The 15572-nt window shown below is 39.6% G+C and overlaps 1 protein-coding gene across 1 annotated transcript in view; it reads left to right on the top strand.

Annotated features, from left to right (window-relative positions):
• Positions 1 to 11022, top strand: part of ROCK1 (Rho associated coiled-coil containing protein kinase 1) — an 84824-nt gene extending 73802 nt beyond the window's left edge. The window contains exons 28-33 of the mRNA XM_080611684.1: positions 1232 to 1302; positions 1972 to 2060; positions 3386 to 3464; positions 3584 to 3845; positions 4655 to 4862; positions 9534 to 11022. Coding sequence (XP_080467810.1) covers positions 1232 to 1302; positions 1972 to 2060; positions 3386 to 3464; positions 3584 to 3845; positions 4655 to 4862; positions 9534 to 9537 — 713 coding nt within the window. The 3' untranslated portion in view covers positions 9538 to 11022. The remainder of the gene's footprint in view (positions 1 to 1231; positions 1303 to 1971; positions 2061 to 3385; positions 3465 to 3583; positions 3846 to 4654; positions 4863 to 9533) is intronic.
• Positions 11023 to 15572: the final 4550 nt, after the last annotated feature.

The raw sequence follows: 15572 nt of genomic DNA, 5'->3' as shown, positions 1-15572 counted from the left end.
TTTTAATGCCTTATACAAGGCTAGGCTGTTAGTCTCATTATTTTACAAAACAAAGTGTATGGACAATATCTTAAATATATATTTGGATGTTATTTTCAGAGCTTGCTTAGATATACCTCACATGGAGTTATCTCTGAAGAACAGAAGGAATCAGTAGTTCCTTCTTACATACATATTTGTGGAGGATGTTTTGGGAAATTGTAACTTAATGTTTTTGAAATTTTCAGTGTTGCCAGTTCAGCTTATTGTAAAGGTGCATCCGCAGAATCACACAACATTTAAAAATATACGAGTTTTTTCCTCAATTGTGAAATTTTATAATTATGGAGTGAAAATTTGGTTACTGTATTCTCACATTTACAAAATTGTGAGACTCTTTACTGTGTAATTTCAGATTCATGGAATCACAACAGCTTTTTACTTCTATTAGCTGGCTTCATAATTTAAAAGAACTCTCCAACCCCAGTATCAGTTAGCTGGAGAGTGTTTAAATACTGAGTTGCAATAGGCAGAATGCTAGTTTTCTTTTGATGCTTCTTTGTATAATTGTTAAATTATTTCAGTAGTTTTATGGTAGGAAAATACGTTATTACATTACTCTTTGGAAAATTGTCCACTGACAATTTGAGTAAAACACTTGTCTCTTATTCTTTATATCTAGTTGATTCTTCCTGCACTCCTTATTTATTTATCTCCTATGCTTACCTTCTGTGAGTAACGGACACCTGTGTAACTTTGCTTGCTCTTGTGCGTTCTCCTTTTTTTTTGTATCCCTTGGAAAACGTGGATCTGATTTGTTTTACTTGTTGCATCTTCCTGCTGAGTATTTTCATGTAGCCTCTCCAAATGTTAAACTGTGTTTATATTGAAAATCTCTTAATCATCCTCCTTTTAAGCAGTAACATATTTTTGAAGCGAAGTCTTTACAGCTTGGCTCTTTGCAAACTATTTACATATGGTGTTAGCTTTTGGCATCAAGGAAAACAGCTTCACTTTATTTTGCAGTAACTGTATCATCATACGTTAGCTTGCGATGAAGCATGAAGTAAATGCTTATATCTTCATTTTATTTAGCTGTGCTTTTTATTCTGCTTCGCTGAATAGGTGGTTGCCTATTGCTGCATGTAGTACATCTTCCTTTCTAGTAATAGTTTGCTTTTGTGCTGTTATGCTTTGTTATTATAATTATATGACATTATTTAATATGCTTTTTTAAAAAAAACCCCAACAGAGTCAAGACTTGAAGGTTGGCTTTCAATACCAAACAAAGGAAATATAAAGCGGCATGGCTGGAAGAAACAGGTACAAATGGAGGGGTTTTTTTCTTCCTCAACTCCCTTGAGAAGTTTTGTAGGCATACAGTGAATGGTTTTACAGCTCACATTTAAGAAACAAAGTAATTAGAGTAATTTAGTGTGTCTACATTACTGAAGAAAAAAGAAAGCCAACAAGAAAATTCAAGTTCAGTGTGAAATCTGTAGTAGTAACACTGTGCAAATTTACAACAGGTGAGTGAGGAAATGCTTCACCGTGGTCATCTTGGAACCATTAAAAATCACATTTGTCCTTTGAGTAAGCTTCTTTAAAATCCTGTTACTGAAAATAACCTATTTGTTCACCTTGGCAGCAGAGAGTAGCGAATTCTACAGTCTTGAACTCACTGGGAAATGCTTAGGTTAGAGGTTGTGGATCTTAACTGGCATATTGGTTACAAACGTTCTGAGCATCTTGCTTTGTTTTTCCTGTCAATGAACAAATGTTTGTAATTCTGTACGCTTGTGAGCAGCTCTGGAAGAATGTCTATGTACTTTAGGTTTAAGACAGCATCCTTGGGCTTTTTGGGGTTTTGGGGATGGACACTGCAGGCATACTCAGCATTTGGGAATTCTCTTGAAAGTAGGGCCTGTAGTCCATTCCTGCTCTAAAACTCACAGTGAGATTTTAACTTGGTTTTATCCTTTATTTCCCTAGTATGTTGTGGTGAGCAGTAAAAAGATACTGTTCTACAACGATGAAAAGGACAAGGACCAGTCTAATCCATCCATGGTACTAGATATAGAGTAAGTAAAGTTACTGTTAGTTTTGGATACAAATTGGCTAAAGTGCATTGTATGCGAGGTAACTCATAACAAATCTAGAAGCTTGGAATCAAAATTCCATAAATAATGTTTAATTTCCCATACTGTTTCGTAAACATCTGTTTAACTGTATTTTGGGTGCTGTTAACAGAAGATACTACTTTTTCTTTGGCCTGCTGTTGCTAAAAGATAGAAAAAAGTTGAGTGCACGATAGTGTGGCACTGTTTGTAGTCACTGGTCTGAATTTACAGAAAGGAAAACCTCGTTATGGCAGAGGAGGGTCAGAGACAGTGAGGGACCTATCTCTTGTTACGATTCAGTGTAAGGACAGGTGTTTCCAGTTGCTTCAGCTGATTTCAGGTCTCATCCCCTTGCCTCATACCTTTTTCTTGCTGCCTGAGTAAGGATCAATGTTGATCAAGCCCAAAGCATTTCTAGCTTTTCTAGATGGTTTTGGTTTAGAATGACAAAATAAATGAATTGTGATCCCCTTACATTGGTTATACATGAGGAAAACTGTGTCAGTTATCAGTGAAGCCCATCGCTGATACATGACTGTGATGTTTGAACAGCTGATTGACATTATTGGGACCTTATAGAGTAGTAATTGAAAAAAGGTTTTAAACTTCATGAATAGATCTGTCGGTGACTAACGAATACAGTGGTCTGGAAGGAATCTCTAATTCAGGAAATGCTTAAGCTGCCAATTGCTCGTAACCAGGAAAAGAGTTATTTTCTCTGAGCTGTTTCTTGCTCTCTTTTCATAAATATCTTTTATGACAACTGTTGAAAACAGGATGTTGGGATAGAAGGACTTAGTCTTGACCCAGTATAAAATGATGTTTGTTCTAAGTTTTATAGCATTTTCAACAGCTGATGCCCCAGATCACCTTTTTGTGGTGCTCTGGCATTGATTATTTATTAACTGATAACATGATTCAGTAAAAACAAATAAATTATTGAGTAGTACTAGACTTCATATAGTTATCACACAGGGTTATCAGTAGGCTCTTCTAACAATAATGAGACTTCCCAGTGTTCTGAGGAAGAATTTGAAAGTCTTTTTCACATGTAAATTTGCCGTGATGTAAGATAACCCTCTTTCCATGCTATGAAATATTTTGGTCTTACTTGGGAAGACAAGATCTATATCGTTTATGAATTAGTTTAAAATCACATTACAGCTGGAAGTCTATCATAATGCTTACATAAACAAGGTCTATAAGAACTAAAAAGCACTTTGATAACTGTTTTAAAAGCACAGCTAGCCTTTCATCATTTTCTGAATCATGTTTCTTTAATCTAGTAAGCTGTTCCACGTCCGGCCTGTAACTCAAGGAGATGTGTATAGAGCTGAAACTGAAGAAATTCCTAAAATATTCCAGGTAATAAGAAGAGTACTCTCATTTCTATTTACCCCTCTTGAAAAAGTTTGGCAGCTTCTTTGAAAAGTGTATAAAAATACATGGAGCTTCAACAGTAACACAGCAGTCTTCTCTTTCAGATTCTCTATGCTAATGAGGGGGAATGCAGGAAGGAGTTGGAGGTAGAACCAGTACAGCCGGCAGAGAAGACAAATTTTCTGAATCACAAAGGCCATGAATTTATTCCAACGTTATACCACTTCCCAGCCAACTGTGAGGCCTGTGCCAAACCGCTTTGGCATGTCTTTAAACCCCCTCCTGCCCTAGAATGTCGAAGATGCCACGTAAAGTGCCACAGAGACCACTTGGATAAAAAAGAGGAATTAATTGCACCATGCAAAGGTATGAGTAAGGTATATAGTAATACAAGGTACTATATACTCATGGGTTTTTGAGTTCTCTATTCTCTGCATAGTTTAGTAAACCTACTAAACTACTGGAGGCAGATAAAAACACTTGAGTTTAAATGTTTTCTACTCCTTAGTTGTACAATTTTAGATGTGAAAGGTGCTATTAAAATATGAGTGTTAACAGTGCATATGAACGGGCATCTGTGGGAAGCCTCTGTTGGGAGGCCATTGATGGTGTGAGTGACGGGGCTCTGCTGAGGGCCCTGAGAGCACAAGGGCTTCCAGACATTTGTGCCCAAGTATGGGGCAGCTCCTTGGTCCCCAGACCATTCTCTCGGTACTTACGCATGGCCCACACAAGGGACAATGCAGTGGCCACATCACCAAGCTGTGTCAACACCCTGAAGAGTAGTAGCTCAGGCACTTCACAGATTGAAGTAAAGGTTTCCTCTGTGGTCCTCTGAAGTGGAGCCTCTAAGTTTCTACTCTGGAACTCACGCTAAGGCACCCACACAACTTTTCAGCGTATTAAGACTACAATTAGTGTAAGTTTTCTCATTTCTTGAATATCAGTGTTAGACTCTAGAATATTAATGCAGAGTGACAAATATTGAAGGAAACTATATACATGATTTCCCCTGCTGTTTGTTGAAAACAAAATGGAAATGAATAAAGAAATCCAAAACAAGTATGTATAAAGGTGCTGTTGTTCTTTCCAGTGGCACACCTGGCAGGTCATATTTCTTATTTTGATAATGAGTCCTAGTCTTCATGGATTTGTCTTCCTCCGTTTACTTACAGTGAGTTATGATGTAACTTCAGCAAGAGACCTGCTGTTACTGGCATCCTGTCAAGATGAACAGAAGAAGTGGGTGACTCATTTAGTAAAGAAGATCCCTAAGACACCACCGTCTACTTTTGTTCGTGCTTCTCCTAGAACTATGTCTACAAGATCCTCAGCAAATCAGTCATTCCGAAAAGTTGTTAAAAATACTTCTGGAAAAAATAGGTGAGAGAGAAGCTACAAAAGCTGCTAAAAATATGTCTGTCAATCCTATTTAATGTGAAGTTGTGAAATAATTCCATAGTTACGACTGTTGAATTGCTGATCTAAATGTCTGCTCAAATCCTCATAGATTGTCGTAACTATATCAGTTCTTTGATTCTGGAAAGGTACCCTAGATTTCTTTGATTCTGGAAAGGTGTCTGGCCTGCAAATGCATGTGAAGGAGGCTGGTTGCATTGTTTTCTGTTTAAAGGCGAGGCTCAGTAGAGGTACCAGCAATGAATGATCTACATAGTCATTCATGGATTGACTCATAGAATTTGTGTAAGCTGGAAATCTGCAGATGGGGTTGAAATGAAAAACTTACAGAGTCTCTGTCTATTGTTAGACCATTTATTTTGGTGTGAGGCAGCTTAATTCCATTCTTTCTCCCTGCTTAGTCACTCCCTGCTTTCTCTCATCCCAGCAGTTGTTTTGTAAGCTACTTGTGACTCTGTGCATTAACCAGGGCAAAATTTAAAATACAGCTTTTAATGCTAGGTTAGTGGAAGCTGAATTTTAGCTTGCATTAGCTTCCTCATACAGTATGCGTGTTCTTCTCCTCCAGAATAAACAATTGAGACAACAGTACAAAGTAGACACTTCATGTTTCAGAAGGGAAAGAGTCTTCCTAGATTGGCAGGGCTACCAAAATAAATGTCCGGCAAACATTCCTTATATCAAGTGCAATGAAAGCAAGCATTTGCATGTAAAGATGAACTGGATGTATCATGAAGCATCCTCCTGCAGAGGAGAGTAGGAAAAAAAATCTGAAAGATACAAAGAGTGCTGATTTTCTTGTCCCCATAATTAACACTGAAACGTAAGTGACCATAGTTTTGAGATACTGACATGCTCAGTGAAGGCCCTCAAGATAATCTCATCCAGGAAGATTAATTTAGGCCTCAAATACAAAGCTGACAATATAAAAAAACAGTGATGTTGTGAGCAGTATTGTGCTAGAGGTAATAACCAGTGCAACAGCATGAGGAGAAGGACATAAAAAGAAATCTGTGACGAGCAGGTAAGAACATGTAGCTGTGCTGGAGTATTTTGGAGGAGAAGCCATGTTCACAAATATGGAACAAAGTCTCAGTTTGCCAGTTATAGTTCAAATAGTAGGAACATAACTGAATCATTATGTGATTTGACATTTTTTGACACTGGCAAAGCCAAAGTTGTGAAACACAGAAACACTTGATCTGTGGGGAGATTTCCTGGGTAGAGGGAAGTTTTTCCTTACAGTCTTCACTGTAAAAGCAGTTGAAAACGGGTGAGTGGGGTGGAAAAGCACACAGTGATAAACTGGGGTTAAAAAGAATGACTGTAAAATCAGAGTTTACTTACTAAATAGTAGCATCTTTAGTATGTACCAAATACAGATAAATTGGTAATTGCTAATTTCAGGGGGTTCAGTCATGTTTGTTATGTATTTACCTGGTGTGTACTTGTACAACAGAGTCTTGTTAAATTGTCTTGTCTACAAGCTGCTCATTTCTCCCAACTTCCAAAAACTTCGCAGTGTTTCCAAACTTACTTTTCTTTCAGTCCTCAGTTTTCAAAGATGTACTGAAATATATTACACCCCTTCATAGGCTTTAGCCAGGTATTTTGGATATAGAATCATAGAATAGTTAGGGTTGGAAAGGACCTTAAGATCATCTAGTTCCAACCCCCCTGCCATGGGCAGGGACACCTCACACTAAACCATGCCACCCAAGGCTTCGTCCAGCCTAGCCTTGAACACCGCCAGGGATGGAGCATTCACAAACTTCCCTGGGCAACCCACCAGTGCCTCACCACCCTTACAGTGAAGAACTTCCTTATATCCAATCTAAACTTCCCCTGTTTAAATTTTAACCCATTACGCCTTGTCCTGTCACTACAGTCCCTGATGAAGAGTCCCTCCCCAGCATCCTTGTAGGCCCCCTTCAGATACTGGAAGGCTGCTATGAGGTCTCCACGCAGCCTTCTCTTCTCCAGGCTGAACAGCCCCAACTTTCTCAGCCTGTCTTCATACGGGAGGTGCTCCAGTCCCCTGATCATCCTCGTGGCCCTCCTCTGGACTTGTTCCAACAGCTCCATGTCCTTTTTATGTTGAGGACACCAGAACTGCACACAATACTCCAAGTGAGGTCTCACGAGAGCAGAGTAGAGGGGCAGGATCACCTCCTTCGACCTGCTGGTCACGCTCCTCTTGATACAGCTCAGGATAAGGTTGGCTTTCTGGGCTGCGAGCACACACTGCCAGCTCATGTTCATTTTCTCATTGACCAACACCCCCAAGTCCTTCTCCGCATGGCTGCTCTGAATCTCTTCTCTGCCCAACCTGTAGCTGTGCCTGGGATTGCTCAGACCCAGGTGTAGGACCTTGCACTTGGCATGGTTAAACTTCATCAGGTTGGCATCAGCCCACCTCACAAGTGTGTCAAGGTCCCTCTGGATGGCATCCCTTCCCTCCAGCGTATCAACCGAACCACACAGCTTGGTGTCATTGGCAAACTTGCTGAGGGCGCACTCAATCCCACTGTCCATGTCACCAACAAAGATGTTGAACAAGACTGATCCCAACACCAATCCCTGAGGGACACCACCTATATATATACACCACATATAAATGACACCTGTTGATTTTAAAATCTGCATCATTAATAGCTGTTGTTTAACATCATCTTTATTTGCAAGAGGACTGTTGAAGTACTCCTGTTCTGTGGTTGAGAAAAACACTGTAGTTTTATGTATCATACATTTATTTCAACATTTATTTCAACAATACTCAGGATTATAGAAAGCAGTTATTAAAGGCAAACTTTTTAAACAGGCAGATAAAGATAACAGAAGTACTTATGACTGATTAAAGAGCTGTGTTACTGATTAGTAAGATTTTTCAGTGCATCTTGGACCATCTAAGACTGAAAGAAGCAGCATATTACAATGGTACTTAAAAGGATTAGGTGGAATGATTTTGATACTGAATCACTGTCCCATTGTCAATTCTGGGAAACAAACAGAACTTATAATGTTGAATTCATTAAAATATAAAGTTATTAAAATGAGACACTTAAATAATGATTGTCAACATGACAAAAAAGACTTCAAATTAACTGAAAATCTTTTGATGAGGCAGCATTCTTGGACAGTAAAACCCAACAAAACAACCAACACCCTCAAACCAAACAACCAGCCAGTGGGGTTGGAAAGAATTATTTTACTACACCATTTATGTGCATCTTGAAGCTGCATTAATGGGAATAATCTGAAACAACTCTTGGAAGATGTAGTCATGATTATACATTTTTAGAATTCATCCTCTGTTTACTGTGTACGCAAGACTCTTCCCTCCCCCAGGCCAAACCTTATCTGTATAGAGTTTACTTTGTAACGATAGTGCATACCTCTATTTCACATTTAGATATTTAGAGTTGCAGCCACTGATCCTTGGTCAGTGCTTGAAATTATCTCTTTTGGACCCTTCCACGAAGGTCCATAATTCAGTTTCCTGACTGTCTGAAAAAAAGTAAACTTACTTTTCTAAGCTAGTGATTGAATCAGCCTGCTAAGAAGTGCAGTGATTGCTAGAACTAAGGACAGGTAAGTAGGAGGATGCTCCCCTGGGTTAGGAAGGTGACATGTAGAACAGTGGGCCCTTTTCCTTTCAGGAGAAGGCTTCTCTGAACTCAGTGCACTGCACCCTGCAGATGTGGGAGTAAGAGTAGCAGTGATCATTTTTATGGGCTATACGTGTTTAGCTTTTACTAAATACCTGAAAATTGTTCTCTTGTCAAACAGTATAGCAGAACTTGATCTTTGTGATGGAGGCGTACCACGTAAGCAGGCATTAACTGTTTTGTCGAACGGATGCAGACCTTGACACATGCTTTGAGACATTTTAGTATACTTCATTTTGGGTGTGATCCACCTTTCTTTGCAGTCAGTAGGCAGCATTTCATTGACTTCATGGAGAGGTGTATCAGGCCATTAAAAGGATACTCACATAAAAGTTTATCTTAAGTTCTATTCCCGATTTTAATAACTTATTGCTAAGAAATATGAATCAGAACTTCATGATGAACTTGTTAGCATTTGCAGTACTGCTTCTAGACCTGAAACTACACTTTGTAGTTTACAGTGTGCTAATTTATACCATTGTATCAGCACAGTTGGCACATTCTGTTTTCATATATTTGGACTTTGGCACCTGATCGAGTTAATGCATGCTTAAAAAAACCCAAATCTGAACAAGCAAAACTCCTGTGCATCAAATGAGCTCTGGCAACTGCATGTGTGTGTGCTTTTAGCCCTGTAGAGCCTTTTCTTGTCCTGCAAGTGGAAGAGGGTCACTTTGCTTTTGCCATGAATACACTCATGATTGTTTAGCTGAATTGTTCACTTGTAAAGCTGCAGTAATATTGTCATCTGTGTGACCTCTGTGTTTATTTCATATTCATTGAAACTAAGAACAGTTTGTGGAAGATTGTGTAGGTATGATCTTAGCATTATACTATGTCAATTGAAAGAGTACTTTGTTAATGTAAAATATTTCCTTCACTGGAGCTCTTGGCAAACATGCACTGGTGCTATGAAGCTAATTTTTTGCTACTTGTAATTAATTGTCTCTTTTCTTCTTTATTCCAGCTAACCACATGTACAGTGCTTATTGGGAAATCATGGGATGCAGTCTGAGAAACAGGGCTTTTTTTAACCACACAGGGCAGTGCAGACGGGCTGTTGTTCCTTTCAACATAACTATCACAGGCTTCAGGGTTAAGATTGCTATTATTGTCTCCTCCTTGCTTTGGCACAAAAGCACGCTGAGGGTGTTTAATTGCGGGTTTGCCTAAAGGTAGATTAGATTAATTATTACTATGTAATGCAAGTTAAAGCAAATAAAGCTTAGCTAGGTGTATAAAAAAAGGTGCTGCCTTTTTGGATTTTTTTTAAAAAAGCCTGTCAATTGTGATGAATGCAGCCAACTTTCTTCGCATCAGTGAAAGAAAAGGACTATTCACCCTGTGAAGGGGCTATTTATGTCAAGATGAGCATACAAAATGGAGTAGAGGAGAAAGGTATCTCAGTGAGAAGGACTGCAATTGCTTTCAAGACTCAAAGTTGTGCTCTTGAAGACTGCAGAACTAGCTTAAAAATGAAGCCTTATCACTTGAACTTCAGTGCCTTCACTGCAGAGTTCTTAACAGCCTTATTGCTAACCACCTACTATGGAATGGATCAAAGTGTTAAATATTTTGCATTATGCTTTACAAAATACTGATTTCAGCAGGTTTGTAAAGGGGGGAAAACAAGTAATTGCCTTTAATCTATGCATTTTTGCCAAGCCATACTGAATTATTGTTCTATTAGAGGCATTAGAAACTAACAGTAAAAAGAACCACCGAGTTTGGAAGCATATTTTGGGGTACATCATTTCTGTAACTGTGTAATGTATTGCCTTACAATTTTAAGTGATAACGTACATTAACAAACATTATGCAATATATGCACTGTTTGAACTGTAAATTATTGTGAGAACACTTTTACTGGGTTTTACATTGTCCTTTTAGTGCCTTGAGATAATTGTATTATTGCCATGTCAATAAATGTAGAAATCTAAACAAAGGAAAAGTCTAAAAAACTATTGCATATCCATGGTTTTTACTGAATTTTAATTGGTTTACGTATTGTAGATGCATTTTCTAAATTAAGTACAATCTTTGAATGAAAATTCCTCTTACAAAGAAAGACTGATTTGGGTTTAAGCCAAGAGATGTGTAGGCAATGCAGGGAAAAATAACAGGAAAGCATGTAACACAAAACGCTCTGGGTAATTCAGGAATTTCAGTGAATGCTGTCAGACTCTTGCTTTGTAGCAGGAATACATTCATGGTATGGGCAGTATGGTTTTATTTTATTTTATTTCTTAACCAAATACCTCCTCAGTAATTTATAATGGCTTTGCAGTTGTGTATTAAATAAGAAGCACTGGAAAACTGATTCGTCCTTAGGACGATTTGCATGTTTCAAGTGGTATTGAAAGCCGCACTGATGGATATGTAATAATAAACATATCTGTTATTAATATGGTAATGACTCTGTGCTCATTTAATGAGAAATAAAGTAATTTATGGAAACACCCTTTTGAAAACGACTGGCATGGTGTTTTCTCCTGGCTGCAGCTTGTACATCTTTCTAAGCATCCGGATGTTACAACAGTTTCCTAGTTCAAGGTGTGTTTGCAACATAACACCTAGGGACCTCTGAAACATTTTTTTTACTATTCTGCATGAGTAAGTAAATGCCATATTAAGTAAGTTTTTTCATTCCCTTATTCTTGTGGCCTGCTGTATTAGCCTAGATTGTATTTATTATTCAGCCACCACCCTGAGCTTGCCTTGTGATTGCTTGGCTTTCCATGATGTAGGTTTGGAGCTTCAGAAATCCCGCTTATCTGGAGGAGGAAACCCTGATCAAATGACAAAAAACTTTGTGGGGTGGGTTTTGTTGGTGGAGACTTGGGGGGAGGTTTGGGTTTGGCTTTTTGTTTTCTTTGGAAGAGCCTGTGCATCCCATGAAGCCACCTGTCCATAAATCAACCTGGGTAATCCACCAAGGCCTGTAGAACAAATTACATGCAAGTGACTGTATGTCCTTTGAAGGTCACAGTACAGATAAATAGAAGCAGGTGATGTGATTTCAGAATGTTCCTCTGTATTGAGCTTGCTGTATCAGAAATGGCAACAGTTTCAAAGCTGTGGCTGGAGCACACTAAAGGCTACCTTCCACATCGCAGGTCACGCTGACTGTTAGCTTGCCAAGCAATACAAGGGATAATTATGACCTCCTTTAATCTCCTGTCACATAGCCAGAGGGAAAATAACATAGTAAGATGATTAAAACTATATTACTTAAATACATACATTATTGTAAGAAATTTAGAGCAGTAGAAAAGGCCTATAGTCAGGTCATTCTCCAGATGCAGCCTAAGTTTTGGATTGTTTTTCTGCTTTCCTGTTTGGGTAACTGGCTACCTCTACAGGCTCACACACTCTTGCTTGAATAATTTCTTAAGCAAAAAAAAGAAGGCCTATCTTATAGTTCTCTATTTTATAAATCTCAAAAATAGCACAAAAACTTATGAATGGATTATGACTAGTGGGAAGAGAGAAGGATTTTGGAAAAAATGGGTTTCCCGTGCAGATCGGCACACACTGTCATTTCCATAGGTTTTTAGTGCTGCTGAAATTCTGCAATTCTTTTTAAATGCTGATTTTGCTTGGGAAAAAAAGACATAATGAAGTGTAAAATTACACTGACTTGCATGTCTGGGATAAGTTGCAACCAAAACGCTGTAATAATAAAGTCTAGACATGCAAATTACAGTTTGTGTGTTTGGGTAGGCTGATGTTGGCACTTGTTTACTATAAGCAAGGTGCCTATCTACAGGAATAGCTACACTTTGGATAACATGTTCAGCCCAAGGTTTCTCCTATTAGGAAAAGCAATGCATTTGTGCATTAGATATTTCAGGGAAATACCTGATTTCCAGAATTAGATTTTTAACTGTGTAAACATGTATTTCAGGGGGAAAAAATTATTATACTTTCAGCAAGCATCAGCTTTACCATTCAGAAAAAAATCATCGATGTGCTGTTATGTTCATTGCAGCTCCACTTTTTCTGGCTCTTGCCTTCATATTTTGCTTAGCTTTTACCCTTGTCAGTAACAATTCCTCTCACAGGAACATTCTGCCTACTCTCACCTAATACAGTGCCAGAAGGTCATCAAGAGACGTCAATGTATCAGCTATGAAAAGCTAAGTATAAATCAGCCTGGCTTCAGTCATGCTGGTGAAGCTGTTTGAGAAATTCAGAAGTCCAGATTCTTATGTGATCATTTTTTTGGTTACTTGCCTCCACCTTTTTTCCATTTTTGATTCCTGTATTAGGTTAAAAGTTCGTTAATGGTGGTAGAATGCCCAAATCTGCTCTCTTTCATTCCCTCTTCAAGCCTCCCTATTCCTGCTGAAGGAAACAGGAAAAGATAAAGAGTAGTTAGCTGTAGCAAAACAGCCTGGGTAATGAGAAAAGGATGTAGCCTCTCCCGCAAGTGGGATTCGGCAGCAGCCACCAATGCTGCACCCAGAAGCAAGTCAGGACTCATGCAGTGAGGGGAGGGACAATAGGTGCTGAGCTTCCCTCTGAACTGGTGAAATGTACTGGAAATTCTTTATATACTAGTTACAAACATAAAGAAACACAAAGGGGGAATTGGTTTGGAACAGTGTCCCCTGAGAAGCTGTGGCTGCCCCGTCCCTGGAAGTGTTCAAGGCCAGGCTGGACAGGGCAACCCAGTCTAATGGAAGGTGTCCCTGTCCATAGTAAGGGAGTTGGCACCAGATGATCTTTAAGGTCCCTTTCAACCCCAACCATTCTATTTTACTTTCCACCAGCTGTACATTCATAGTAACCCAGAATCCCAAAAGTTTGAAACCTGCTGAAATTGGACAAGTAACACCAAAATGGGGGATACTGTACTGTATATGACTTTAAACAGCTGCTGTTTTTCTTTACCTTGCCATTACATTTTCTGTACCATCTATTATTAGAAGTCACACCTTATTGACACTGTATTTCTGTTTGTACTTGCTGTAAGATAGGGATCAAACACAGCAGTGGCTTCCAGGCTCGGAGCAGCATGCTGTGCCATAGCTCAAAAAGGCCCAAAGCTGGCTCACAGGGCAGCTGTAGTAATCTCCATTCAGGCCTTGCTTCGCCCTGTGCGGTGCTGGGAAGATCGTGCACACCAGAGTTGCGTTGAAGTATCTTGTTTCTGTTTCTCATTTGCCAAGTGCTCATTTGGAAACACTGAAGGTTTGCAGTGCAGGGTAGTGGAATGCTTACCATAAAAAAGAACTTTTCTTTAAATGTGTAAAGCACCATAGTGTATAAGATACTGAAAAATAATACCTAAAGCACTTAAAAGAGTTTAATATGCATGGCAATGATCTGTAAGACAGGAGTTGATGATGTGACTTGATCCTACCTGTTGTGAATACACACACATAAAAAGGTTTAGAGCCTGAAGCTACATAGAAAGGTTCCCAAGAACATTGTGTTTCCTGTAGAAAATAAGATGCATTTAATAAATGCGTGTGTGTCAATAAATTTATGTGTCAGTATACTGGATGACACAGCTTCCCCTTTAAAGGAACTAGACATGTAAATAGAGTATTTTAGTTCCTGAGACTCTGATTATTTAAAAAGATGACTACCACCTTTGCTCTGTCACAGGCATCACAGAGGTGCCTAGGGCACGCTTTGCAACAGGCCTGCCTTGCTTCCCTGCACTTTCACGGAATGGCAGCTCCTGTTGTACCATCTGAGGGTACACCTACTACTTGTGCTCCCCAGAACTGAGCCATGAGAGACTTCCTACAGTAAAAGCCCTCTATAAACAGTTCTGGACTCACCCTGACCCAAGTTCCAGCATTAATAAATCCTGCCAGGACTATAAGCCTGCATGCAGTGTTGTGGTATGGACACAGCCCCAGTTTTTGGATCCAAGCTGGTTTGCCTCCAGCCAGCTTGGGATGAGAAGCAGCCATGCTCAGATGCCCTTGCATAAGGCCAGAGACCCAGCCAGAGTGGGCAGTTTTGCTGCAGAGGCCCTGCAACCCAGCCTGGGGCTCGTCTTCACTAATCAAAAAAGACACAATGTTCAAGGCTTCCTCACAATTCTACTGCTGTCAAGGTAATCTGTACATCATATTTTTAGACTGGATATAAGAAAGAAATTCTTTACTGTTAGGGTGGTGAGGCACCGGAATGGGTTGCCCAAGTTGTGAATGCTCCATCCTTGGCGGTGTTCAAGGCCAGGCTGGACAGAGCCTTGGGTGACATGGTTTAGTGTGAGGTGTCCCTGCCCATGGCAGGGTGGTTGGAACTAGATGATCTTATGGTCCTTTCCAGCCCTAACTATTCTATGATTCTATGATATTTATGTATCAGGTTGCACTCTTTCTCTCTATACTCCCAACGTTAGTTTGTGTAAGATTCCAGGAATCCACTGATCCCTTCCTCAAGGCAAAAATCACCAAGTCGTTACAGCAGGAAGAGGCCTAAGTGATCTCAGAAGGAAGAATAGGGAGGTGGTGGTTCTTCACATTGTGGAGGTCCGGAAGGGTTTTCCTCCAGATACAAACCCCGACGCTTCTCTTTCAGCACAGCTCCCTCTAGTGCCTTTCACAAACCCTGGAAACGCCGGTCTCCGATCGCCCAAGACCTTATCCTTTAAGGGTTGGTCTAAAGCTGAAAAGGTCTCCAGTGCAGTTTCAGCCTGTAGAGCTTTCAATTTTCATTCAGCAGTCACGAATAAATGACCCCTATAGTGGTCACTGCTGGTATGAAGAACAAATGGCTAGACAGTAGACATTCTGCACTTAAGACTCGGGCAGAGAGCTGGGCTCTGCTCTCAATTGAGTAGATGCTCTGCAGGATCTTACCCTGGAACTGTACTGGAACTTTCCAAAAGACTCCTTTATGCAAGTCACGGTAACAGAAGATTCATCACCCTTGGCTGATAAACTTTAACACCACTTTAATTGCCTTCAGAACTGGAAACACTTCTTAATTCAAGATCAGCTTTATTTCAGCATACCATCCATCAGAGTTTCTCTGTGAG

This window comes from Psittacula echo, assembly GCF_963264785.1.
Source record: "Psittacula echo genome assembly, chromosome: 2".
Lineage (NCBI taxonomy): Eukaryota > Metazoa > Chordata > Aves > Psittaciformes > Psittacidae > Psittacula > Psittacula echo.
Note: the sequence above shows the minus strand (reverse complement) of the source record. Positions and strands in the feature narration are given on the sequence as shown.